This window comes from Coregonus lavaretus, assembly GCF_964263955.1.
Source record: "Coregonus lavaretus genome assembly, chromosome: 4".
In the NCBI taxonomy this organism is placed as follows: Eukaryota; Metazoa; Chordata; class Actinopteri; order Salmoniformes; family Salmonidae; genus Coregonus; species Coregonus lavaretus.
Window position 1 is genome coordinate 58,396,956 of NC_139991.1, and position 27,535 is coordinate 58,424,490.

The 27,535-nt window shown below is 43.7% G+C and overlaps 1 protein-coding gene across 1 annotated transcript in view; it reads right to left on the minus strand.

Moving 5' to 3' along the window:
• Nucleotides 1-155: 155 nt before the first annotated feature.
• LOC311127188 (ceramide transfer protein-like) overlaps nucleotides 156-27,535 on the minus strand; it is a 71,511-nt gene continuing 44,131 nt past the window's right edge. Inside the window, exons 3-16 of the mRNA XM_084158975.1 lie at nucleotides 25,832-25,948; nucleotides 24,440-24,517; nucleotides 13,264-13,371; nucleotides 12,414-12,549; nucleotides 11,408-11,491; nucleotides 10,923-11,173; nucleotides 10,632-10,718; nucleotides 10,407-10,499; nucleotides 9,769-9,864; nucleotides 9,448-9,580; nucleotides 3,964-4,034; nucleotides 3,643-3,771; nucleotides 3,231-3,360; nucleotides 156-3,022 (exon numbers count right to left, since the gene is read on the minus strand). Coding sequence (XP_084015101.1) covers nucleotides 2,895-3,022; nucleotides 3,231-3,360; nucleotides 3,643-3,771; nucleotides 3,964-4,034; nucleotides 9,448-9,580; nucleotides 9,769-9,864; nucleotides 10,407-10,499; nucleotides 10,632-10,718; nucleotides 10,923-11,173; nucleotides 11,408-11,491; nucleotides 12,414-12,549; nucleotides 13,264-13,371; nucleotides 24,440-24,517; nucleotides 25,832-25,948 — 1,641 coding nt within the window. The 3' untranslated portion in view covers nucleotides 156-2,894. The remainder of the gene's footprint in view (nucleotides 3,023-3,230; nucleotides 3,361-3,642; nucleotides 3,772-3,963; nucleotides 4,035-9,447; nucleotides 9,581-9,768; nucleotides 9,865-10,406; nucleotides 10,500-10,631; nucleotides 10,719-10,922; nucleotides 11,174-11,407; nucleotides 11,492-12,413; nucleotides 12,550-13,263; nucleotides 13,372-24,439; nucleotides 24,518-25,831; nucleotides 25,949-27,535) is intronic.

Genomic DNA, 27,535 nt, shown 5'->3' on the forward strand with positions numbered 1-27,535 from the left:
ACCTGTCACTGTCAACTGGTTTTCTATTTTGTCAAAAACCTAAACACCATGAATCACTGGCTTTCTTTCTGTATAATTACACTGATATCCTGAGTTTGTAGATGGTGAGAGATGGGGGGGGAAAACATGGATTCAAAGCACACACAACTGGAGAAAATTGTATTTTATTTTTCTAAACAGGGCTAAAGTGCCACGTTTTCACAGTACGGTTTTTAAATCAATCCCAAAAGCTTTCGCGTGCAATTTTTATTTACACGATTTCCCCTAAATTACATTACATTCAGTACAACAATTCATAGGAGAGAGAACTTATTGGGGCAGTTTCCCAGACCCACATTGTGCCTATTCCAGGACTAAAATGGATGTAGAACATGCCTTTTTAGTCCAGAAGTGGGCTCAATTGGAGTCTGGGAAACCAGACTTTGAAATGTCTTTCCAACCAGGTTTTTCCTTCACACATAAATGGTGCTATCAATGTAGATATAAATTATTGGATGACTTTACAAAGGTAAAATCAGTTGGGGAATTAAAGCCAGGATATAGTTCACATCATCCTCTAAGGACATTTTTCGTGAAAATAATTTATTGCTGATTGCAATATCACAATGTTTTAATTAAATGGGGTATGACATGAATTAGACATCGTATTAACCCCCAAACCCCTTAATTTCATATAAATAGGTATCTGAAATGAAAAGACTATGGTTTTCACTTTGTGGACACAGTCATTGTTTTTCTAAAGTACCCAGCAGGAGTCTGCTGTAAAACGTAGGAACTGTCTAAATACCTTGAAAGGGCCTCCTTCTTTCTCTATAAGTAATGACTGACCAAACATCAGCCTAATTGGATAAGTGAAAGTCAAGTTTCAGGTTTCCATTCAGTCATATCAGGGTTGATTACTTCAATGAAGGGAGAAGAGAAAGGAGGATAATCAGTTATTGGAACTAGGCCACTTCATATGGCTGTACTGTCTATCAGCTCCCTCTGACTTACCCCATCCCAAAACGTACCTTGTTATCTCCCCCAGTCTAAGGCATATGAAGTCAATTCAGTCACAAAAGCATCTGCATTTTGTTTTACAGACGGTTCTGAAGCAGAAATGGTTGCTGACATATTATATACAGTTATAATCAAGATATCTAAAATCCCAACTCTAAATTGTGCTGCTACAGCATGTCATCACTAACCACGTTTCCATCCAGTTTTTATGCGACTAAAGTCATAGTATTTTTTAAAAAAGCATGACAGCTGTGATAGAAACTGGAAGTTTCGGTCAATTGTATTAAATGCCGACAGAATTTGTTCGTTCGACATGTTCGGATCTTTTTGTGTCAAATTAATTATTCGTCAAATGGTGGTGGAAATTCCTTTATGCACAAATATTTATATAATAACCATAATATCGCGAGTCACACACTGATATGGTGTGTGGTCCTCCCACTACGACTTGGGAAACCATGCAGTTTATTAGGCTACAGATGAAATAGGCTAAATTATGATTAACTTTACAGGGTAGTGAAAGTGCATGGTGATGAACTTGATGCTCCTTTCCAATAAATAGAGGGCCTTTCCAATAAATAGAGGGTCTTATTCCGGTGACATGATGATCGATGCTTGACTGCCGTTTGACAAATAAAATATTATTGCTCTTACCCATAATAATCTCATGTATATTAGCCTACCAGCACTGTATCTGCGAGCTGTTGGCTAGAGCGCACGTGCCAAAACCAGAGTAGGCACATTTGCTATTTAACGCAACAGTTTGTGACAAAACTATCCGTATAGTTCAAAATGCGATGGAAGGACATTAAACGAAAAATTACATTTTGTGTGCACTACGTCATCACGCACTGATTTTTATCCACAACAAGTCAGTTTGGTGGAAACACCATTGGTGGAAAAATCCTCATATATTCTTTATGTAGATTTCTGAATATTTGCATGAAAATCTGTCGCCAATTGGATGGAAACCTAGCTATTGACTCAAGTACAACCCCCAAAATAAAGAACCAAAGATTTTTTAAATACATTTAAAAATTTGAAGAAAAAAAACAAAATTACTTTTAATCTTGTCCCTCCATCAGCACCAGCAAAGTGGTGTTTTCACCAGAGAGACAAACACCAAAAGGTTAAGTCTTATGTCATAGGGGTCATAGTTCCATGACAGCCCTCTACACTTTTGTTTTTTGTTTCTTACAAACAAGACGTTCATTCTGGAAAGAAGGCGGCCAAATTGTTTTGTCGTACTAGAAAGATTAGCAGCATGAGTAAGCTGTGACACCACTGATTATTATAAAAAGCAAAATCAACACAAAATAGGAACAATTTCTTAAAAAAGGACAACTACAAAAAGCAGAACTAAAATAGAGCCATGTTTTTACTTTGTCTTAAATTGCTTTCTTATAAATTTCTCATAACACATACATACATTTATATCAATATATCTCTGCCAGAAAAGGGATAAAAAAACAAACATTTTGGCTATTCTCATAGGTCTTTCTGCATTAGCATGCTAGCTAATGCGGGAGCTAGCATAGGAAGCTAGCATAAGAACTAGCAAGAGAGCTAGCATAGGAAACTAGCATGCAAGCTAGCATAGGAAACTAGCATGAGCGCTAGCATGAAACTAGCATAAAGGCTAGCATGAGGAGCGAGCTAGTATTAAGAACTAGCATGAGGTGTAGAATGGGAAACTAGCATTGAAGCTAGCATGAGGGCTTACATTGAAGCTAGCTGGAGACCGATCTGGAGACCTAGCATGAGAGCTAGCATGAGAGCTAGTCTGGAAAAGGGCTAGCTAGTGTACACCCGCACTTAGCATGGTTTGGGTATCCATGGTATGCTATGTTCGGAACAGTCTTGTGTGGACAGGGTTTTAGTGAGTCATGTGCGCCTCAGAAGAGAATAGGTTTCCCGGATGTTTTCTCCTGGACGTAGCCAGTGAAACGTTTGAGGAACTTGGGGTACTCCCTCTTGGCCACGGCCCTCAGGACTGAGGCAGGAGCCCAGCCTCCCGGGTTCACTTAGATGAAAAGGAAATACACGTTACACAGGATATCACAGAGAACAGGTTCATTCACAACACCTGTAGATTCATATACAATATATAGTTAACTGAAGAATACATAGTTATTGGTAATGTACTACATGGCTATTGTAACACTGCTTATTTTGTCCGTTCTAGCATGGTCATCTTTAGTGGCGATCAGTGTTTTAAGAGGTGAGCTCACCGTTGGCGACGTAGGTGATTTTACAGGTGATGTTGTCTCTGCTGATCTCTCTGTCGCCCTCTGGTGGGCTTACCAGGGTCTGGCAGATCATGGCGATGTTGATTTTGGCACGGACACACCTGTTGGTGGGCTGAGGGGGGACAACGACATGAAAGATCATCAATTCACAAGCATTGACCAAAGAAAATATAAGACAAATATTTGTATGACGAACCAGGTTGTTATTGTAACAGCTTTTTTTCCCCTCACACCAATAGATTGTCAGTCTGGGGAATCAGGAATTCCTGGAAAAGCCCATCTCCAGGAAGACTGAGACTGAGAATGACCATGGCGTTGTTGTGGTCCACAGAGAAGCTGCAGACCTGCCAGGTGTCTGGGTCGCCAGGGGTAGGGTTAGGGGGGTTATACTGACCATGGCGTTGTCGTGGTCCACAGAGAAATTGCACACCAGCCAGGTGTCTGGGTCATTCTCATTGTTAGCCAGGATCTTCCTCATGGCAGACAGGTAGAGCACATCTCTCTGGGAGGCAGGCCACACCCTCTGCAACACACACGTAGGTTTTACTTTCAGTCATTTAGTAGACACACTTAAAAGTGTGACCGAAAAACTAAGAGTACCAAGGCACTCTTTATGCATTAAAATGCCTTTATTGTGGTGTGATATTCAGTGGAACAAATCTTAACTCAGAAGGCGACTGGGTTTGAAACCTGTGATTTACTCATTCTCTCTTACCTTGTGTGTCTGATACACGATAACAGCATTTTCCGATAACGTCTCCACAACGTTGAAGTTCTCAATAGTAGCTGAATTAAAGGAAAGAGAGACCAGAATAAGAACATATCAAATAAATCACTCAATTATTTAAAATGTAGAGACCTTACTACAGAGATTGGAAACATTGCAGAAAATGACAGTATTGAAAACTTGAAGTGCCAGATGCAATTCAGTGTTTTAAAAACATTTATCAAGATCCCATGGCTAGAATTAAATCAATCAATCAATCAATCAATTTTATTTTATATAGCCCTTCTTACATCAGCTAATATCTCGAAGTGCTGTACAGAAACCCAGCCTAAAACCCCAAACAGCTAGTAATGCAGGTGTAGAAGCATCTGACAAATCAAATTACTTTACAATGCAGTCCAGGGCAGGGATGGTGCACCTCCCCAGCTTTGTTTGCCTTACATATTGAGCACCTAGCCCAAACGTTAAGGTAACATTAGGAACTACTAGGATTACCATCAGAGGAAAACAGCATAAAATCGCCTTGTATGCCAAGGATGTGCTAGTTTGTAACACTTGCCTCCCAAAACTAACGAATATGTTGGAAGGATGGTTATTATTCAGGATACAAACTAAATCTACACAAAACACAGAATATACTCCAACTACACCCTATCACAGGAAATAAAACATACATATGGTTGTAGCTGGAACTGCTAAACTAAAGTTATACTTTTGAATCATCTGTCCATAGAACATTCTTCCAAGAGTCTTGGTGATCACCCAGGTGCTTCCAGGTGCTTTTTGGCAAACTTGAGTCAACTTTTTGGATGACATGGGTCCCATTATGCTTGGCGAAAACCAAACACTGCATTACATAGCAAGGACCTCATAGCAACGGTATAGCATGGTGGTGGGAGTGTGATGGTTGGGATGCTTTGATGCTTCAGGACCTGGACGACTTGCCTTAATAGAAGGAACCATGAATTCTGCTCTGTATCAGATACTTCTACAGGAGAATGTCAGGCCATCAGTCTGTGAGCTGAAGCTGAAGCGCAGCTAGGTCATGCAGCAAGACAATGATCCAAAACACACAATCAAGTATACATGAAAATGGCTAAAAAGCAACACATTTGAAGCTTTGGAATGGCCTAGTCAAAGTCCAGACCTAATCCCAATTGAAATGTTGTGGCAGTTCATGCTTGATTCCACAAATGTCGCTGAGTTAAAGCAGTTCTGCATGCAAGAGTTGGCCAAAATTCCTCCACAGTGATGTGAGAGACTGATCAACAACTACAGTACGCATTTGGTTACAGTCATTGCAGCAATTACTTTTTCACACAGGGGAATTGGGTGTTGCATAACTTTGTTAATTAAATAAATAAAGTAAGTAAACTCAGGTTCCCTTGATCTAATATTAGGTTTTGATTGAAGATCTGATAACATTCAGTATCAAACATATGCAAAAAAAGAGAACTTGAAAGGGGGCAAATACTTGTTCACGGCACTGTATAGGAGTAAACCTAACAAAATATATTACAAAGCTATAACAAATAAGCCAACTATCCTAAATATTCATAAAGATATAGAGAGACGGTCACTTCTTCCTTTAGATTTCAGCTCTAGAATAAAGACAGTGAAAATGAATAGTCCCTAGACTGCTGTATTTATTCCCATCTCTACCAGTAGAGGTCCCCCAAAACAGTTCAACCTCTGGGACAAGTTACTATCAAGGATCATTACACAGGTGCACCTTGTGTTGGGGACAATAAAAGGCCAAATGTGCAGTTTTGTCACAAAACACAATGCCACAGATGTCTCAAGTTTTGAGGCAGCGTGCGATTGACATGACTGCAAGAATGTCCACAAGAGCTGTTGCCAGAGAATATAATCTTCATTTCTCTACCATAAGCTGCCTCCAACGTCGTTTTAGAGAATTTGGTAGTACGTCCAACCGGCCTCACAACTGCAGACCAACGTGTAACCATGCCTGCCCAGGACCTCCACATCTTGCTTCTTCACCTGCAGGAAGTCTGAGACCAGACACCCGGACAACTGATTAAATTGTGGGTTTGCACAACCGAATCATTTTTGCACAACTGTCAGAAACCGTCTCAGGGAAGTTCATCTGCGTGCTCGTCGTCCTCACCAGGGTCTTGACCTGACTGCAGTTCGGCGTCTTAACCGACTTCAGTGGGCAAATGTTCACCTTCGATGGTCACTGGCACGCTGGAGAAGTGTTCTCTTAATGGATGAATACCGGTTTCAACTGTACTGGGCAGATGGCAGACAGTGTGTATGGCGTCGTGTTGGTGAGCGGTTTGCTGATGTCAATGTTGTGAACAGAGTGCACCATGGTGGCGGTGGGGTTATGGTATGGGCAGGCATAAGCGACGGACAACGAACACAATTGTATTTTATTGATGGCAATTTGAATGCACAGAGATAACGTGACGAGATCCTGAGGCCCATTGTCGTGCCATTCATCCGCCGCCATCATCTCATGTTTCAGCATGTTGTGGGACAACATTCCACAGGCCACAATCAACAGCCTGATCAACTCTATGCGAAGGAGATGTTTCGTGCTGCATGAGGCAAATGGTGGTCACACCAAATATTGACTGGTTTCTGATCCACGACCCTACCTTTTTTTAAGGTATCTGTGACCAACACATGCATATCGGTATTCCCAGTTATATGAAATCCGTAGATTAGGGCCTAATTAATTTATTTCAATTGACTGACTTCCTTATATGAACTGTAACTCATTCAAATCTTTGAAATTGTTGCATGTTGCATTTATATTTTTGTTAAGTGTACAATTTAGGCCTCTAGTGTGTCGGTGGGACCCACAATACAGCGCTATATGAAAAGATATTGAGGCTGCCGTTCAAGGTTGCCCAATCCAATCTATAGCCGGGGATAAAGACATTTGTGAATTTAACAGGAATACTTAACCCAATATCATCATTCACACTAGACCTTTGGTTTAGGATGGTGAAACAACACAAGCTGGAAAAGGAAGTCAGAATTTTGAAATGGTTTGCTTTTGACCCAAAATCTAAAGCAGGCATTTATGATAAAACATTTAAGGAATGGGCTGAGAGGCATGACAGCATTTTGTGCCATTGTAGAGGATAGAGAGCTCTTAAGTTTTCAGAATTTAAAAGGTGAAGTATGGTATGGAAAATCAAGGTTTTTTCAGATACTTACAGTTAAGGGATTATTTTGAAAAACAGATCAAATGAAAGAGCCTTCTACAATACCAAATGTGACTATCATGTCATTCGATATGTAATATGAACAAGGAACATCCAAGACAAATTCTTCACTCTGTCATGGCCTGATTGATTCTAGAAAAGATTCAACCTTTTATATTAAAGCAAAATGGGAGAAGGAATTAAAGACTGATATTTCTGAGGAAGATTGGGACAATATATGCAAAACACAACATACTCCTACAAGCATAAGAACATGGCAGGAGTTGTTGGAAAAACATGACTCGGTTTTTCATCACATCTAGAAACAAAAACCAACAGCTAGGTACACAACAACCATGCTGTTGACTGTGTGGCCATGTCGATGCCAACCACACGTCTTTTGGGAATGTAAGAAATTAACACTGTTCTGGGAGAATGTATGTTCTGTAATAAAATATGTTCTGGGATATGAAGTCCCTAGAACATCCCCTATAATGTACCTTGGTAATGTTCTAGAAGTTGTAATTAACAGTGATAGATACTTGATTTAAGTTTGACTTGCTCCTAGTACAAAAGCCATTACCAGGAGTTGGTATAAAGTGGAAGACCCAAAGTCTGAAGAATTGCAAAGTATAAGTCAAGAAATCTTTGTTATGGAAAGCTTTACATATGCCTTAAGACTTCAAAAACCTGTTTTTGAAAGAAACTGGTAGAAATGGATAGCTTTCACAAACCAGGCCGACCTGATTCATTAAGTATAGTGCCTTCGGAAAGTATTCAGACCCCTTGACTTTTTCCACATTTTGTTACGTTACAGCCTTATTCTAAAACAGATTAAGTTGTTTCCCCCCCCCCCCTCATCAATCTACACACAATACCCCATAATGACAAAGCAAAAACAGTTTTAGACATTTTTGCAAATGTATAAATAAATACAAATACTGAAATATCTTATTTAAGTAAGTATTCAGACCCTTTGCTATGAGACTCGCAATTGAGCTCAGGTGCATTCTGTTTCCATTGATCATCCTTGATTTACCTGTGGTAAATTCAATTGATTGGACATGATTTGGAAAGGCACACACCCGTCTATATAAGGTCCCACAGTTGGGGAAGGGGAAGGGTACCAAAACATTTCTGCAGCATTGAAGGTCCCCAAGAACAAAGTGGCCTCCATCATTCTTAAATGGAAGAAGTTTGGAACCACCAAGACTCTTCCTAGAGCTGGCCGCCTGGCCAAACTGAGCAATCGGGGGAGAAGGGCCATGGTCAGGGAGGTGACCAAGAACCCGATGATCACTCTGACAGAGCTCCAGAGTCCCTTTGTGGAGATGGGAGAACCTTCCAGAAGGACAACCATCTCCACAGCACTCCACCAATCGGGCCTTTATGGTAGAGTGGCCAGACGGAAGCCATTCCTCAGTAAAAGGCACATGACAGCCTGCTTGGAGTTTGCCAAAAGGCACCTAAAGACTCTCAGACCATGAGAAACAAGATTCTCTAGTCTGATGAAACCAAGATTGAACTCTTTGGCCTGAATGCCAAGCGCCAGGTCTGGAGGAAACCTGTCACCATCCCTACAGTGAAGCATGGTGGTGGCCGCATCATGCTGTGGGGATGTTTTTCAGCGGCAGGGACTGGGAGACTAGTCAGGATCGAGGGAAAGATGAACGGAGCAAAGTACAGAGAGATCCTTGATGAAAACCTGCTCCAGAGGTCTCAGGACCTCAGACTGGGGCGAAGGTTCACCTTCCAACAGGACAACGATCCTAAGCACACAGCCAAGACAACGCAGGAGTGGCTTCGGGACAAGTCTGTGAATGTCCTTGAGTGGCCCAACCAGAGCCCAGACTTGAACCCAATCGAACATCTCTGGAAATAGCTTTGCAGCAACGCTCCCCATCCAACCTGACAGAGCTTGAGAGGATCTGCAGAGAAGAATGGGAGAAACTCCCCAAATACAGGTGTGCCAAAATTGTAGTGTCATACCCAAGAAGACTCAAGGCTGTAATTGCTGCCAAAGGTGCTTCAACAAAGTACTGAGTAAAGGGTCTGAATTACTTATGTAAATGTGATATTTCATAATTTTTTAATTAATAAATTAGCAAACATTTCTAAAAACCTGTTTTTGCTTTTCTCATTATTGGGTATTGTGTGCAGATTGATGAGGAAAAAAACATTTAAATCAATTTTAGAATAAGGCTGTAACTTAACAAAATGTGGAAAAAGTCAAGGGGTCTGAATACTTTCCGAAGGCACTGTATATGCATTCTATTGTTCAGATGAGACTTACTCTCCCAGTCGTTGCGTACATCTGTGTCCCAGAAATAGTGGCACACCTCGTGTCCTGTCACTCCCTTTACAGAGTGAGTGGCCTTCAGGGGGTCCAGGACGATACCGTTCTCCTCTACCTCTCTCCTGTACACCTACACAACACACATACAGAGGGAAGATGTATAAACAGGTGTGCAGGTATGTGTGTGTGGGGCTCAAACTGCTCCAGCTGGTTTAGATATGTATTATTCATGTACATTTGTATTAATTTGTATAAAAAGACTGACAGTGGCAGCATAATCATCACCTCTCTCCCTCTCGCTCTCCACCTCTCTCCTACCTTCATCTCTCCTTCCTCCACCACCAGTTGCCAGTTGGCGTCTCCGCCCATATCCTGCAGCGAGTAGGTCATGTGATTCTGCACCATCTCCTCCACCTATCACAGTCAACCAGGAAGAGGAAGGGACAGACAGGGCTAAAGGTCAGACAGACATAAATGCTCACTGATAAACACATAAGTGTTACAGGAAAGACAAGCCAACACTTGTATTGTGAGGAAGCAGTTATGACATGCAGAGGCCAGTAAATATGTGTGCTAACAGACAATATAGTATTATCTCAACAGCAATTTAGCATCGTCAGACGGGCAGCCAACTTCATGCTTGCAGCTAGCATCATGCTGAAAGAGACAGATGCCTGTGGGATGAAAGTGTAGAAATTCAGCCAGTCCTGGGGGGGGGGCTACACTCAGCCACGGAGCAGTTACCTCAGAGCTGAATCTGTGGACCTTGTGAGGGGCAGTGACTATCAGAGGAGAGTGACTATGGGGCTACAGGAAGGACATGAACAGACAGACAGACAACAGACAGACGTGGGGGGAGAGTGAAAAAAAGAAAATGGGGGGAGAGGATGAATGAAAGAGAGAGAATGATGGTGATAGTTAAATTATGGTGCTCAGGACTAAAAGAGGTGAATAACCTTGTCAGTGAATCTGTGTGATCCCATGGTGGAGTAGACATCTCCTGGGGGAACTGGACTGGATGCCTGTATCCTCGACTTCTCAGTGTGAGACTAGACACACACACACAGGGCCATGATTAAACATATGTACTCAATGTAATACGAAGATTTATCATTATTATTATAGAATTAGATTAATTCTATACCAATTGAGGCCGAGGGGTTTTGCCCTTGTTCTGGTACCTGTTCCTCTATCTTGTCTTGTCTGTCGAGAGCTGCTTCAACGGCATCGAAAAACTCATCGTCATTGATCAGGCTGTTAGGCCCCTCCTGGAAAGAGAAGAGAGGGAGGCGGAAAAGAATGATGAAGGGAAGAGTGTAACATGGCATTGATTACCTGAGGATGAGACTGACAGTTGTATTTTCACCTGCCTCAAAACAATCATAGAACTGACAAACCATACAACTGAACAGAAGAAAAGCTGAGAAAGATATAAAGACTGCAAGACAGAGCAACTGAGTCAATCTTCTCACCTCGTAATCAGGGCCTCCAAAGTGAGACTTCTTCTTGAGCTCAGAGAGAGCAGACTTGTAGCCCTCCTCTATCCTCCTCCTCTTCTCCGTCTCCTTGTCCAGTCTCTTCTGCCAGCTGTCCTCTCTCTTCACCATGAGGTCGATGCAGTGGGACAGGGTGGCCAGGATCCCAGCTGTAGTGGCCTTGAAGGTGATGGCTTCGCCCTTAAAATCTATTCCATTGATGCCCTTAGGGCTCAGAGACTGGAATACTGCAGAGCAGGAGAGGAATATTTGTTAAAATAGGTGTTTAAAACATTGATTTAAGACACAATGAGCCTGTTTAAAATTTTCTCCAGTCCCAAAGCCTTCTCTTTCCATTACATAAGAACACAATAACTACACTTGTTTTTTCAGACAGAATGCTAAAATGTTGATTTCCCCCAAAAAATTATCAAAGTGTAAACATTCTAACTTTTCTTTAGAGGGGATTCTGCTTTACTTACGCTTCTCCTTGCTGCCGTTGTTGTTGTGGATGAACTCTCCATCTGACCGAGTGTTGGGGAAATCATCCTCATCATCTTCCACAACTTGAGAGAGAAGAAGCGAGAGCGAAAGAGAGTGAGAAGTCAGCAATGGTCATACAGTACACTAGTTCCTACAAAGTCCCTGCAGAGTCACCAATAGAGCCAGAGTAGGGTAGTGCCAAGAGTTGCCTATGCATGCACCCAGCCACAGAGCATGGCAGGCTAACAGACTGACAGAACTCTACTGTACTGTCCTCAATGCCACAACAATGCCCTGGCCTCTTCTGCAGGAGCAAAGGATGGACGGAGGAAGCAAGAGAGATGAGAGGGGGATAGAGGGAGGGATCTGATGGGTAACAAAGGAACTGTTTGATTGTCTGTGGTCATTGACAGCTGTCGTTTGGCACGGTGACAAAGCACAAACTCTACCATGAGCAAATGTTCTGGCAGCCCAAAGAAAGAGGGATGGGTGGAAAGAGGGAGAGGGAGAGAGAGAAAGAGAGGGGGGAGAGAGAGGGGGTTTAGAGGAAGGCAGAGAAAGTGGGAGGGAGAGGAGGGGGAGCGAGAGAGGGGGAGCGAGAGAAGGAGAGAGGGAGGGAGAGAGAGAGAGCAGAGAGCGAGAGAAAAAGAGGGAAAGAGAGACTGGAAAACCTGCATCTCAATAAGGTGGCTGACGGAACGCATTCCTCTAAAACATTCTGCAAATATTTCCCCAAAGTTACATATTTTCTTGATCCACACATTTGGCATTTCTTCTGGGAACACCAAATATTGTTTTGAGTCTTTTTGTGGTATTTCTCCATTGTTCTTTGTGGTAGTGTGATATTTTTGTTCAACAGTTTGCAGCAATAAGTAGGAACCCATAGGTTTGGTCTCACAGATCAACTGCATGTGATTTTTCTTCCCACTAGACCTCATAATACTAGGCCTGGGTGGCTGTCTAGCTAGCACTGAAGACTTGATCAACAGACATTGATGGTCTTACTTTTGTCTCTCTGCAGCTCGTCCTTGGAGACGGCATCGGCGCAGCCGTCAAAGTATTTCTGCAACGTGTCCACCTGTCTGCACAGGATGTCTCTGAACGTCTCCATCTCTGCCAGCTTCTCCCTCAGGCTGTGGCCCTTCAGACCCAAACAGGGGAACGCACGGTCAGCAAACACTCTGGGCTCTATTTTAACAAACTTAATGCAATGGTAAATCTTAGCGCTGGCGGTAGGGCTATAGGTCCGGGGGTTTGTCAGAAATATTTTTGCTATTTTTTACTGTGGGAATTATGAGTGCAATAGCTGGCGGTGGCGTGAAAGGGCCAGGTTTTGATGAATAGTTGTAACAAGGGCTTGGCCACTCACTGGTCAATCGACTCGTTTCATGGCTTAATACTGCATACCGTCGGCTTAAATTCTGTAGGTTGTCATCAACTCCAATTCGGCTGGGGGACAAAAAGCACATCTCTCTTTTTCCATGTGCATATGGGCACTGTGTGTCACGGCTGGACAGGCTGCACTTCCGCTGTCAAAATCCATGCCATAACCAACCTCGTTACCGCAAAGACCAGCTTTTGGTTGGTCTTAAATATCCCCACCAGCGCTGCCTGAAATTGGCACTTTGGCACACGTTTCTAAGGACACACCTCAGATATTGCCACCCCTCCCACCTAAGTGCAAGCGAGCTCATATAAGACAGGCAAATATCCAATCCTGGCACTAGGGTTTGAAAACAGAAAAGCGCCAGCTTTAACAGGTCAAAATTGCAAACGAGCGGGCGTTTGACAATTGAGCTGGCTTAATGTCAGCTGAAAGTAGAGCCTTGTGTGTGTGTGTTAAGTCAAAACTCACCTTGAAGGAGGAGGTGGATGTGGTGGAGTAGCTGCTGGTAGCAGACGTGAGAGACAGCATTGAACCATGTCTTCTCAGGCTGGACTCTGAACCATACCCAGACTCAGCCTAGACACATTGCGGGAGAGAAAGACATGAACAGACACGAAAGTATATATCGAAAACAGATAACATCATTCACTTTACACAACATCAACACATCAGAAAAGTGTCTTAAAGGGGGGAAACATACAATCACCACATCACGTCAACATATATACCACCAAATGTACCAGATCTCAACTCACTATCACACAGTCAGTATATTCAGTTCTAACACTCAACTAGTAAACCTACTGATCAACAAGCACCTTCACCTCTACTAGTCACACTAGGACAGAGTATGAGGTTAATGCAAATACTCTCCATCCCTACTTATTTTCTCTCTGTCACAGAGAGAGTTACTTCTAGGACCCTGACAGTGCAGCAACCATAAAAATAGAATGAATAGAAAGAGCATCTCCATTCAAGTCAATTATGGTATAATGGGTGGACTTGCAGCCATTTTAAAGGTACCCATGCCAGGAAGTAAAAGCATGAAGTGTACCCTTCAACCTGTGCTCTGATTTGTTGAATCAACTCAACTGACATTACACAAATACATTGCATCGGCCTTTATCATTTCTCTGGCAAGACATTTAACTTGTTTAGTACAGTCCGTTTGTAACTCCACTCACTACTTGTAGCTGTACAGTTTGTTTGTTTGTGTTGTTGGTCTTGGCTAGCTTAATGTTCCGGTTGGTAGCTAGCTAGCACTCACTCACATGGCTGCTAGCACAGTCATGAAAAGGGGCATGAGGGAAGCCCTACAATATTATGTTTTTCTAAGTAGTGAGAACGCTTGGGAGCAGGCAATGTTGAAAAGTAATCTTTAGACATGTTGTACATTTCTTAAATGTAGCTTTGTAATTGACTAAAACAAGCAGACAAGAAAATTGTGTTTGAAAAGGGTCACGTTTTTGCTGTGAGCCAAATGGAGAAACCTAGGTAACCACAGGTTAATTCACTTGAACTCAACTAGTGAACACACAATCTCAGGCTGCGATCTAGGTGCCGTGGTCCCCCTCTCTGATCACAACTGAGCAAATTTTCCATCATGGTTCCTAATCTTGGGAGCTATGCAGCCCAACCTCAGCAACTCTGGGTCAGGCTGCGCTTTGTTGGGGAAGGAGAGGTGCCTAGTAGAGTATGTGGCTGAAAACCTACTGCTCGAATCCCATTGGATCACTGCTGCAGACGTCTATTCCTACAAAGCCCTCCCAAATTAGCGAGAATATGAAATATGCTTTTTCTCAGCCAACCCCCTACGCCAGTTTCTGCCGCAACGCAAATGCACATGAGCAAATATGGAGTGACTGGGAAGTGGAGTCCCCATTCAACGTGGATGAGAAGACTATAACGGTCAAGTTCTGGACAGGAAGAGTTTCTGACCATGACATAGAGCTGTATCTGTAATGCTACCACACTCTCCTTCAGCCTGCCATGAAACTAAAACAAACAACAAAAAAGCAATAAGATATGATGCAAAACAACTTGTCTGTATAAAAAAATAATATATATATATATATATATATATATATATATGTATTCACTACCTGTAAGTCGCTCTGGATAAGAGCGTCTGCTAAATGACTAAAATGTAAATGTATCTCATAAACAGAAAGTACTTTATTTTAAGCCAATCTAAAAAAAAGTAACCACAGGTTGTTTCCCCACAGGCGGGCGGGGCCACAACGTTCTATCTAATACCGACTGGGACTATACCAGGCAGCTATTGCGAGTATACCCATGAGTTTACCAGTCAAATTGCCAGGGTTAGAGCTTCCAAGCCTCTTCTATTCATTCCATTTCTATGGCAGCAACACAGGGTGACCATGGCAACAGGGACCATGACAACCACAGAACGCAGTCACAGGATGACCCATAAAAACTTAAAATAGAGAGGAGGGAGGAAGGGAGAGAAAAGGAGGGAGGAAAAGGGAGAACGAGAGGGAGGGAGAGAGACTGGTGGGAAAAGAGGGAAGCTCTGTCTGGAGATTACATGGTTTGACATGGTGATTCACCCTGTGTGAAATAGCACTCAGAAAATATGAGATACTGTGTGGGGCCTAGTATTAAGTGGAAGAGAGCATGTAACGTGTAGCCTAGTTAGGTATTTTCAACTAAGATGAAAACATGTGCTTCCATTCCTCACAACAAGAGGGCAGCCTATTCACATGGCTGCTGCCTGGCCATGCATCCTCCACCCAGAGGTTACTATCTTTCAACGGCCAGGAGTAACCCTTTCCCTGCCTCCACCAGGGCTTTCATCGCTACTGTCGCCCTCAGCCAATCAGCAGCTCTCATTCTGACAATGATCGTTCAATACAGCCACTATCCACCAATCACAGAGCTGCTATTGAATATAAAGCAGTTAATATTTGGTTGGTTGATAAAAGACAAATCAACCCACAGGATCAAAGCACCGGTGTGTTTGATATCAATATTCCAAGATGGCATAGCAGTGCGGTCGTGTTCTCTGTAGAGTCCTCATGTAAATAGCATTTTTTTTTTTTTCGTATACATTTCTCAATCTCACTTTACATCCTTTATCTAAATATACTTTCCTGCAACCCACCTCACCCAATGAGGAACGGATTCTGTTGTTTTTTCATACATTTTTATCCAAAACCTCTGGCTGAAACTAGCCAGCTAGCCAGCTAACTAGCTACTTGCTATTAGCCACCGTTAGCGGTCTTCACCATTGTCCGTGGCTGTGGCCTGCACTACCTACCAGCCAGCTCTAGCCTGGACAATTGTCGGCCAGTCTGCAGTCGGCACATCGCGCTATCGAGCCAGAGCATATTGGATTTTCTGCCGGAATCACTGAATCACTGGACCTTGACACCGGATCATCGCAACTAGCTAGCTGCAACAGAATGGCTGTTTGGCTAATCACCACTGTCCTGAAGCTAACCCCAGTTAGCCTTGAGCTAGCCTCGAGCCAGGCCCATCTCCCGGCTATCTACCTCTCTGTCAACCAGACAGGACCTCCTGGTGTTGACACGGAGCCCCGCCGATCCATCACGACTGGTCTGCCGGCGTAATCGTCTGATGTGGTTTCAACAGGCTTCCCGTTGCGACGACCACGAAGATCCATCTGCCAGTGATGCCATCTCTTTCATCTTTACCCAACGCTTAGGTTTACCTCCACTGTACTCAATGCCCTGAATCTATTCTACAACGCCCGAAAATCTGCCCCTTTTTTTCTCTGTACCCAACGCACTAGAAGACCAGTTCTTAAAGCCTTTAGCCGTATCCTTATTCTACTCCTCCTCTGTTCCTCTGGTGATGTAGAGGTTAACCCAGGCCCTGTAGCCCCCAGTATCACTCCTGCTCCCCAGGCACTATCATTTGTTGACTTCTGTAACCGCAAAAGCCTTGGTTTCTTGAATGTTAACATCAGAAGCCTCCTCCCTAAGCTTGAGTTATTCACTGCGTTACCACACTCCGCCAACCCTGATGTTCTAGCAGTGTCTGAATCCTGGCTTAGGAAGGCCACCAAAGATTCTGAAATGTCCATTCCCAACTACAACATTTTCCGTCTAGATAGAACTGCCAAAGGGGGCGGAGTTGCAATCTACTATCTATCATACTATCCAGGTCTGTGCCCAAACAGTTTGAGCTTCTACTTCTAAAAATCCACCTTTCCAGAAATAAGTCTCTCACTGTTGCCACTTGCTACAGACCCCCCTCAGCCACCAGCTGTGCCCTGAACACCATATGTAAATTGATTGCCCCCCATCTATCCTCAGAGTTCGTATTGCTTGGTGACCTAAACTGGGATATGCTTAACACCCCGGCCGTCCTACAATCTAAACTAGATGCCCTCAATCTCACACAAATTATCAAGGAACCTACCAGGTACAACCCTAAATCCGTTAACATAGATATCATCCTGACTAATTTACCCTCTAAATACACCTCCGCTGTCTTCAACCAGGATCTCAGCGATCGCTGCCTCATTGCCTGCGTCCGTAATGGGTCCGCGGTCAAACGACCACCCCTCATCACTGTTAAACGCTCCCTAAAACACTTCAGCGAGCAGACCTTTCTAATTGACCTGGCCCGGGTATCCTGGATGGATACTGACCTCATTCCGTCAGTAGAGGATGCCTGGTTGTTCTTTAAAATTGCTTTCCTCTCCATCTTAAATAAGCATGCCCCATTCAAAAAATTCAGAACTAAGAACAGATATAGCCCTTGGTTCACCCCAGACTTGACTGCCCTTGACCAGCACAAAAACATCCTGTGGCGTACTGCATTAGCATCGAACAGCCCCCGCGATATACAACTTTTCAGGGAAGTCCGGAACCAATATACACAAGCAGTTAGGAAAGCAAAGGTTAACTTTTTCAAACAGAAATGTGCATCCTGTAGCACTAACTCCAATACATTTTGGGACACTGTAAAGTCCATGGAGAATAAGAGCACCTCCTCCCAGCTGCTCACTGCACTGAGGCTAGGAAACACTGTCACTACCAATAAATCTACGATAATCGAACATTTCAACAAGCATTTTGCTATGGCTGGCCATGCTTTCCACCTGGCTATCCCTACCCCGGCCACCAGCTCTGCAGCCTCCGCTGCAACTTGCCCATGCCCCCCCCCCCCCCCCCCCTTCTCCTTCACCCAAATTCAGATAGCTGATGTTCTGAAAGAGCTGCAAAATCTGGACCCCTACAAATCAGCTGGGCTAGACAATCTGGACCCTTTCTAAAATTAGCCGCCGAAATTGTCGCAAACCCTATTACCAGCCTGTTCAATCTCTCTTTCGTATCGTCTGAGATCCCCAGAGATTGGAAAGCTACCGCGGTCATCCCCCTCTTCAAAAGGGGTGACACTCTAGATCCAAACTGTTACAGACCTATATCCATCCTGCCCTGCCTTTCGAAAGTATTTGAAAGCCAAGTTAACAAACAGATCACCGACCATTTCGAATCCCACCGTACCTTCTCCGCTATGCAATCTGGTTTCCGAGCTGGTCATGGGTGTACCTTAGCCACGTTCAAGGTCCTAAACGATATAATGACCGCGATCGATAAAAGACAGTACTGTGCAGACGTCTTCATTGACCTGGCCAAGGCTTTTGACTCTGTCAATCACCGCATTCCTATTGGCAGACTAAATAGCCTTGGTTTCTCAAATGACTGCCTCGCCTGGTTCACCAACTACTTCTCAGATAGAGTTCAATGTGTCAAATCGGAGGGCCTGTTGTCTGGACCTCTGGCAGTCTCTATGGGGGTGCCATAGGGTTCAATTCTCGGGCCGACTCTATTCTCTGTGTATATCAATGATGTCGCTCTTGCTGCTGGTGACTCTCAGATCCACCTCTACGCAGACGACACCATTTTGTATACATCTGGCCCTTCATTGGACACTGTGTTAACAAACCTCCAAACAAGCTTCAATGCCATACAACACTCCTTCCGTGGCCTCCAACTGCTCTTAAACGCTAGTAAAACTAAATGCATGCTCTTCAATCGAACGCTGCTTGCACCCACCTGTCCGACTAGAATCACTACTCTCGGCGGATCTGACTTAGAATATGTGGACAACTACAAATACCTAGGTGTCTGGTTAGACCGTAAACTCTCCTTCCAGACTCACATTAAGCATCTCCAATCCAAAGTTAAATCTAGAATCGACTTCCTATTTCGCAACAAAGCCTCCTTCCCTCATGCTGCTAAACATGCCCTTGTAAAACTGACTATCCTACCGATCCTTGACTTCGGCGATGTCATTTACAAAATAGCTTCCAACACTCTACACAGCAAATTGGATGTAGTTGATCACAGTGCCATCCGTTTTGTCACCAAAGCTCCATATACTACCCACCATTGTGACCTGTACGCTCTCGTTGGCTGGCCCTCACTACATATTCGTCGCCAAACCCACTGGCTCCAGGTCATCTATAAATCACTTCTAGGCAAATCCCTGCCTTATCTCAGCTCATTGGTCACCATAGCAACACCCACCCATAGTATGCGTTCCAGCAGGTATATCTCACTGGTCATCCCCAAAGCCAACAGGCTCCTTTGGTCGCCATTCCTTCCAGTTCTCTGCTGCAAATGACTGGAACGAACTGCAAAAATCTCTGAAGCTGGAGACACTTATCTCCCTCACTATCTTTAAGCATCAGTTGTCAGAGCAGCTTACCGATCACTGCACCTGTACACAGGCCATCTGTAATTAGCCCACCCAATTACCTCATCCCCATATTGTTATTTACATTATTTATTTTGCTCATTTGCACCCCAGTATCTCTATTTGCACATCATCTTCTGCACATCTATCACTCCAGTGTTAATACTAAATTATAATTGTAATTATTTTGCACTATGTCCTATTTATTGCCTTACCTCCATAACTTACTACATTTGCACACACTGTATATAGATTTTCTATTGTGTTATTGACTGTACGTTTTGTTTATTCCATATGTAACTCTGTGTTGTTTTTATTACCGCACTGCTTTGCTTTATCTTGGCCAGGTCGCAGTTGTAAATGAGAACTTGTTCTCAACTGGCTTACCTGGTTAAATAAAGGTTAAAAAAATAAAAAAACCAGTCTACACAAACACAGAAACAGGGAGAGGAGGAGAAATGGAGGATAGAATGCTGCTGGATTAAATAGCGACCATTTTATGGGTTCCTGGCAATTTTTGTTTGTTTTAGTTTTTTGTGCTGATCTTAAAGATGCACTATGCAGAAATCACTCCGCCATTTCTTGGTTGTAAAAATTATAATAGTTTGTCTAATTTCAGTTTATGTGACAAAACAAGCAAGTATAGTGTAGATCATTGTACCATCTAAACCGCTGTGAAAGATATTTTCCATGACCAAAAATATTTTATTTTCAGTTGTTTGAAGCTGGTGTACAAAAACCGAAAGTAGAAGATGCAAAAACTAAATTTAAGAACGGGAAGCATAGAAATAGTGCACATAGAACATATCTACTGCTTCTTAGACTTGCTTTCAATGCGAATGACAGATCTATAACACACATTTCTATGTGAATTTGGTCGGGTCTCCCAAAAATGTTTCATATCGCAGCTTGAACTTTTTTTGTACATAATGTTTCCGCCATCGTTTCTTATGACTACAAAAAGCTTCTGGACATCATCAGAACAGCGCTCACTGACCTCGATTTGGATGAAGATTTCTTCTTCAATGAGTCGGCGGCGCAGGACATACTGCTCACCCCAGACCAGGCCCTAATCCCCGACACTCGGAAGAGAAAGAGATGGCGCAAGAGAGGTTGACGTGTGGGCACCCCGACGAAACTACGTCAGCGAGTAAATAAACCGCCTCTACCCTCTGTTCTATTGGCGAACGTACAATCACTGGAGAACAAACTGGAAGAGCTCCGTTCGAGTCTATCCTATCAACAGGACCTGAAGAACTAATATATTATGTTTCTTGGAGTGGCTGAACAAGGACATGGATAATATACATTTAGCTGGTTTTTCTATGCATCGGCGGCAGGACAGAACGACAGTGTCTGGTAAGCTCAAGGTGGGTGGTGTGTGTCTCTTTGTTAACAGCAGCTGGTGCCACATCTCTAATATTAAGGAAGTCTCGAGGTTCTGCTCGCCTAATTCATGATAAGCTGTAGCCAATATTATTTACCAAAAGAGTTTATTTGGCACTAAGACCGCACTCAACGGGCTGTATAGGGCCATAAGCCAACAAGGAAATGCTCATAAAGATGCGGCGCTCCGAGTGGCCGGTGATTTTAATGCAGGGAAACTGAAATCTGTCTTACCTAATTTCTACAGCATGTCACCTGTGCAACTAGAGGCGAAAAAACTCTAGATCACCTTTACTCCACACACAGAAATGCATACAAAGCTCTCCCTCGCCCTCCATTTGGCAAATCTGACCATAACTCCATCCTCCTGATTCCTGTTTACATGCAAAAACTCAAACAGGAAGTACTAATGACGTGCTCAATACGGAAGTGGTCCGATGAAGCGGATACTAACCTACAGGACTGTAGTTTACCACATCAGTCATTGGCTTCATTAATAACTGCATCGACAACGTCATCCCACAGTGACCGTACGTACATATCCCAACCAGAAGCCATGAATTACAGGCAACATCCATACTGAGATAAAGCTGCCGCTTTCAAGGAGCAGAACTCTAATCCGGACGTTTATAAGAAATCCTCCGACGAACCATCAAACAGGCAAAGCATCAATACAGGACTAAGATCGAATCCTACTACACCGGCTTTGACACTCGTCCGATGTGGCAGGGCTTGCAAACTATCACGGATTACAAAGGGAAAGCCAGCCGCGAGCTGCCCAGTGACGCGAGCCTACCAGACCGAGCTAAATGCCTTCTATGCTCGCTTCGAGGCAAGCAACACTGAACCACACTCTCCGTAGCCGATGTGAGTAAGACCTTTACACAGGTTAACATTCACAAGGCCGCAGGGCCAGACAGATTACCAGGCCGCATTCTCAGAGCATGCGCTGACCAGCTGGCAAGTGTCTTCACTGACATTTTCAACCTCTCCCTGACCCAGTCTGTAATACCTACAGTCCCTGTGCCCAAGAACACCAAGATAACCTGTCTAAATGACGCCTTGTAGCACTCACATCTGTAGCCATGAAATGCTTTGAAAGGCTTGTCATGGCTCACATCAACACCATAAACCCAGACACCCTGGACCCACTCCAATTCGTATACCCCCCCCCCCCAACAGATCCACAGATGACGTAATCTCTATGGCACTCCACAATGCCCTTTTCCACCTGGACAAGAGGAACACCTATGTGAGAATGGTTTTCATTGACTACAGCTCAGCATTCAACACCATAGTGTCTTCCAAGCTCATCACTAAGCTAAGGAACCTAGCACTGAACACCTCCCTCTGGACTTCATGACGGGCCGCCCCAGGTGGTGAGGGTAGGCAACAACACATCTGCCACGCTGACCCTCAACACGGGGGCCCCTTAGGGTTGCATGTTCAGTCCCCTCCTGTACTACCTGTTCACCCACAACTGCGTGGCCAAGCATGACTCCAACACAATCATTAAGTTTGCCGACGACACGACGGTGGTAGGCCTGATCACCGACGAAAATGAGACAGCCTATAGGGATGAGGTCAGAGAACTGGCAGTGTGGTGCCAGCACATCAACCTCTACATCAACGTCAGCAACACAAAGGTGCTGATCGGGGATTACAGGAAACGGAGGGCTGAGCATGCCCCCATTCACATCGACGGGGCTGTAATGGGTTGGGTCGAGAGCTTCAAGTTCCTCGGTGTCTACATCACTAAGGATTTATCATGGTCCAAACACACCAACAGCCGTGAAGATGGCACAACAACGCCTCTCCCCCTCAGGAGGCTGAAAAGATTTGGCATGTGCCCTCAGATCCTCAAAACGTTCTACAGCTGCACCAGAGAGCATCTTGACTGGCTGCATCACCGCTTGGTATGGCAACTGCTTGGCATCCGACCGCAAATGTCATTGCCATTGAGCTAGTTCTCATAGTAGCAGTAAACAGCAGCAAGTGATATGAGCGATGGAGAGAGATGTGAAAGGGAGTGGAGTTATAGCCTTGCTCTATCCAATTGTAGCAGTAGGATCAAGTTACAACCCACCCATTTCTTGACAGATAGCTGAACTAGCCAATTGAGTTGTTTCAAATTTCGTCCTAGAAGCTGAGTTGTTTAGAGATGTGTCCTGACAGCTGAAAACTAACAGCAGTGCCTATATGATGTCCTTCCATACAGGCGTAACATGCTGGAGGGAGGCTTCTATGCAAATGTTGTTGATCAGTAGGCTTATTTAAGTCCCAAATGGAAGGCCAACAGATTATGGCGCTACATATGACAGACTCCACTGATCAGCCAAAACAATAACTCAATGCATGCACACACTCCTATTGAATATGCCATCTTAATTTATCCAGTTTATCAAGAGATTTACCATTCAAATAAAATTATTACCATTATGATGTTATGTAGTCAAATGTATTGTTTGATTTTAATATTGATGCTTACATGGAAGTATCTGGGAATTTAGTAATCAAAATGTAAAAATGTAATGATATTGAATATCGGCCATTGGCCTTCTTGACCCTCAAAAATCGGTATTGGCCCTCCCAAAAAATCATATAGTTCTCTAGTGACTACTCTCCCTTCAAGGACACATTCAACACCATGTGCTATAGTGTTGGTGTCTGTCTCTTTAGCCTCAGACACACCACATACAAACACAATATTCACTATTTAAATATGTTAATTACATGCTCATAGGTCCACTATTTGTCCTGCTGTGTTCTGTGCTCTCGCAAACATACTATTTTCTTTCACCTTCACACCACCTACAACCTCACACACCATGACCATTGCATAAGCAAATCCCTCCCTGGGAGATGGGCTCAGAATGTCAGATTGAGGAATCCCTGCTCTGTCTGGAATGATGTCCTCCCACTCCTCATTTCTTATCTTGCCTCTCCCCCTCCCACTGCTCCTCTCTATCCTGCTCTCTATTCTCTACGCTCATCCATCCACAACTCATTCTCCCTCCCTCCTCCTCTCTCTTGCCCTTGTCTCTCCCTCCCGCTCTCTCTTTCAATCCATCCACAACTCATTCTCCCTCCCTCCTCCTCTCTCTTGCCCTTGTCTCTCCCTCCCGCTCTCTCTTTCAATCTGTGACCAATATGATAAGGACTTATCTTACTTTCATTTTATCTATTCACTCTCTCTCCTTCTCTCTGATGAGTAATAGGCCATAATTCCAGAAGGATCAGGGCGTCTGTGGAAAAGATTATAAGCTGGATCAGTGATGCAGAGCCCTGTACAACACATCACTCTGTGTGTGTGTGTGTGTGTGTGTGTGTGTGTGTGTGTGTGTGTGTGTGTCAGTGAGGACCCCTCCCTGGAAGCTTTGTCATTCATACTGTATGAATGAGTGTAAACAATAGGTGGCACTCACTCCCCCTGATTTTAATGGTGAGAACAGCAAATGACAACTCTGGATAAAAGGACACACACACACACACTCTATATTAAGGGTACTGTGCTATAGGGAAGTAGATCAAACAGTAGCTTTGGGTTTAGTATAGATAGACTTGCCATTAAACACACCGCTGATGGAGGGACTAGTGAGGTCCTCTGGATGACTCCACTGTCTATCCTCCCGTCTCTAAGGCTCTAATAGAAACACACACACATCACACATGGTTAATACACACATTCACTCACAGATAAAACTAACAGGGAATGCTATGCGAAATGACTGAAACAACTCTCAACCATCTATGTACCACATCCCTGATCTGATCGGACTCTGTGCTAGTGCTGTGACGGTCATGGAATTTTGGATGATGGTTATTGGTCAGCCAAATGACCGCGGTCACAGTTATAACCGTTCGAATAGCAAAATAATATATATTTTTAAAGACATTTTCTACTCTCCTCCACTCCTGACTGCATGTGCTGCTGCTTGCAGGGAGGGGGGGGGGGGACTCAATCGCACAAAACGGACTCGATCGCACAAATGCCCAGCCGTCCCGTCTTCAGTCAGCAGTTCGAGTAAAGTCATCCCATATAAAAAATATAAAGACAGCTGTGATGGAAACAGGAAGTGTCGGTACAATTTTATAAATGCAGACAGATCCTTTGTTCGTTCGACATAGTGGGATCTTTTTGTGTTGGTAAAATTAATTATGCGAGAAAATGGTGGTAACGCCTTTATGCGCAAATATTGATATAATAACCATCATATCAAAGTAAACTTGGAGTCACGCGATGACATGGTGTGTGGTCCTCCCACTACGACTCGGGAAACCATGCAGCTTGTTAGGCAGACGAAATAAGTAATGACGAACTTCACAGAGTGGTGAAAGTGCACGGTATGAGCTTGATGCTCCGTTCTAATAAATACAGAGGGTCTTATTCTGGTGACATGATGATCGATACTTGACTGCCGTTTTGACCAATAAAAACATTCTTGCTCTTATCCATAATCTCATCATGTAGACTAGCCTACCCGCAGAACCTACCTGCACTGTATCTGCCAGCTGTTGGCTAGAGTGCACGTGCCAAGACCAGAGTAGGAACATTTACTATTTAACGCAACAGTTTTGGTGACAAAACTATCGGTAGAGTTGAATATGCCATGGAAACACATTGAACATTAGATTTTTATTCGGTACATGAAAATGTATAAGAAAAAGTAAATTTTTTTTTTTTTTTTAAATCGGTGCAACAAGTCAGTTTGGTGGAAACAAACCAAGGTGGGAAAATGGATTTTAGAATATTCACATGAAAAGCTGTCGCCAGTTGGATGGAAACCTAGCTAGTGGTAAATATACTGAACAAAAATACAAAAGGCAACATGTCGTTTAAAGAAGCATACAGCAGAGGAAAGAACCAAGTAGATCCATTCCATTTCAAAATGACAGAATTAAAATACAATACAATCAGAAAGACATATTGCAAACTCTAGTGATGTGGGTGTCTTACCCTGTGTAGTTCGATGGAGTTGATCCACTGGTGTCTGTGTTCTGGGTCTATGGCTCTCAGGTACCACACACTGTCGTTAACACTGATGTCCAGCCTGCACTCATCAAACTCAAGGGGCTGAGAGAGAGAGAGAGAGAGAGAGGAGGGTAGAGAGAGAGAGAAATATGATTAGTATATATATAAATCATATCAACATCAACAAAACATGTAACATAGCGGGCCTGTCAAAATGAAATGGGGGGGGGGGGGTGAAGGGTCAACTGTAAGTGGCAGGCCACACAAGCTCACAGAACGGGACCACCGAGTACTGAAGCGTGTATTGCGTAAAAATTGTCTGTCCTCAGTTGCAACACTCACTACCGAGCTCCAAACTGCCTCTGGAAGCAACGTCAGCACAAGAACTGTTAGTCGGGAGCTTCGTGAAATGTGTTTCCATGGCCAAGCAGCCGCACACAAGCCTAAGTTCACCATACGCAATGCCAAGCGTCGGCTGGAGTGGTGTAAAGCTCGCCGCCATTGGACTCTGGAGCAGTGGAAATGCGTTCTTTGGTGATGAATCACTCTTCACCATCTGGCAGTCCGACGGACAAATCTGTGTTTGGCAGACGCAGGGGAACGGTACCTGCCCCAATGCATAGTGCCAACTGTAAAGTTTGGTGTAGGAGTAATAATGGTCTGGGGATGTTTTTCATGGTTCCAGTGAAGGGAAATCTTAACGCTACAGCATAAAATGACATTCTAGACGATTCTGTGCTTCCAACTTTGTGGCAACAGTTTGGGGAAGGCCCTTCCCTGTTTCAGCATGACAATGCCCCCGTGCATAAAGCGAGGTCCATACAGAAATTGTTTGTTGAGATCGGTGTGGAAGTACTTGACTGGCCTGCACAGAGCCCTGACATCAGACCCATCGAACGCCTTTGGGATGAATTGGAACGCCGACTGCGAGCCAGGTCTAGTCGCCCAAAATCTGTGCCCGACCTCACCAATGCTCTTGCAGCTGAATGGAAGCAAGTCCCCGCAGCAATGTTCCAACATCTAGTGGAAAGACTTCCCAGAAGAGTGGAGGCTGTTATAGCAGCAAAGGGGGGACCAACTCCATATTAATGCCCATGACTTTGGAATGAGATGTTCGACGAGCTGGTGTCCACATACTTTTGGTCATGTAGTGTATCTTGATTAAATAAGTATTCAACCCCCTGAGTCAATACATGTTAGAATCACCTTTGGCAGCGATTACAGCTGTGAGTCTTTCTGGGTAAGTCTCTAGGAGCTTTCCACACCTGGATTGTGCAACATTTGCCCATTATTATTTTCAGGAATTCTTCAAGCTCTGTCAAATTGGTTGTTGATCATTGCTAGACAACCATTTTCAGGTCTTGCCAAGATGATGCCTGTATCTTTGTAGTGACTGGGTGTATTGATACACCATCCAAAGTGTAATTAATAACTTCACCATGCTCAGAAGGTTATTCAATGTCTGCTTTTTATTTTATTTTGATCCATCTACCAATAGGTGCCCTTCTTTGCAAGGCATTGGAAAACCTCCCTGGTCTTTGTGGTTGAATCTGTGTTTGAAATTCACTGCTCGACTGAGGGACCTTACAGATAATTGTATGTGTGGGGTACAGAGATGGGGTAGTCATAAAAATTCATGTTAACACTATTATTGCACAGAGTGAGTCCATGTAATTTATTATGACTTGT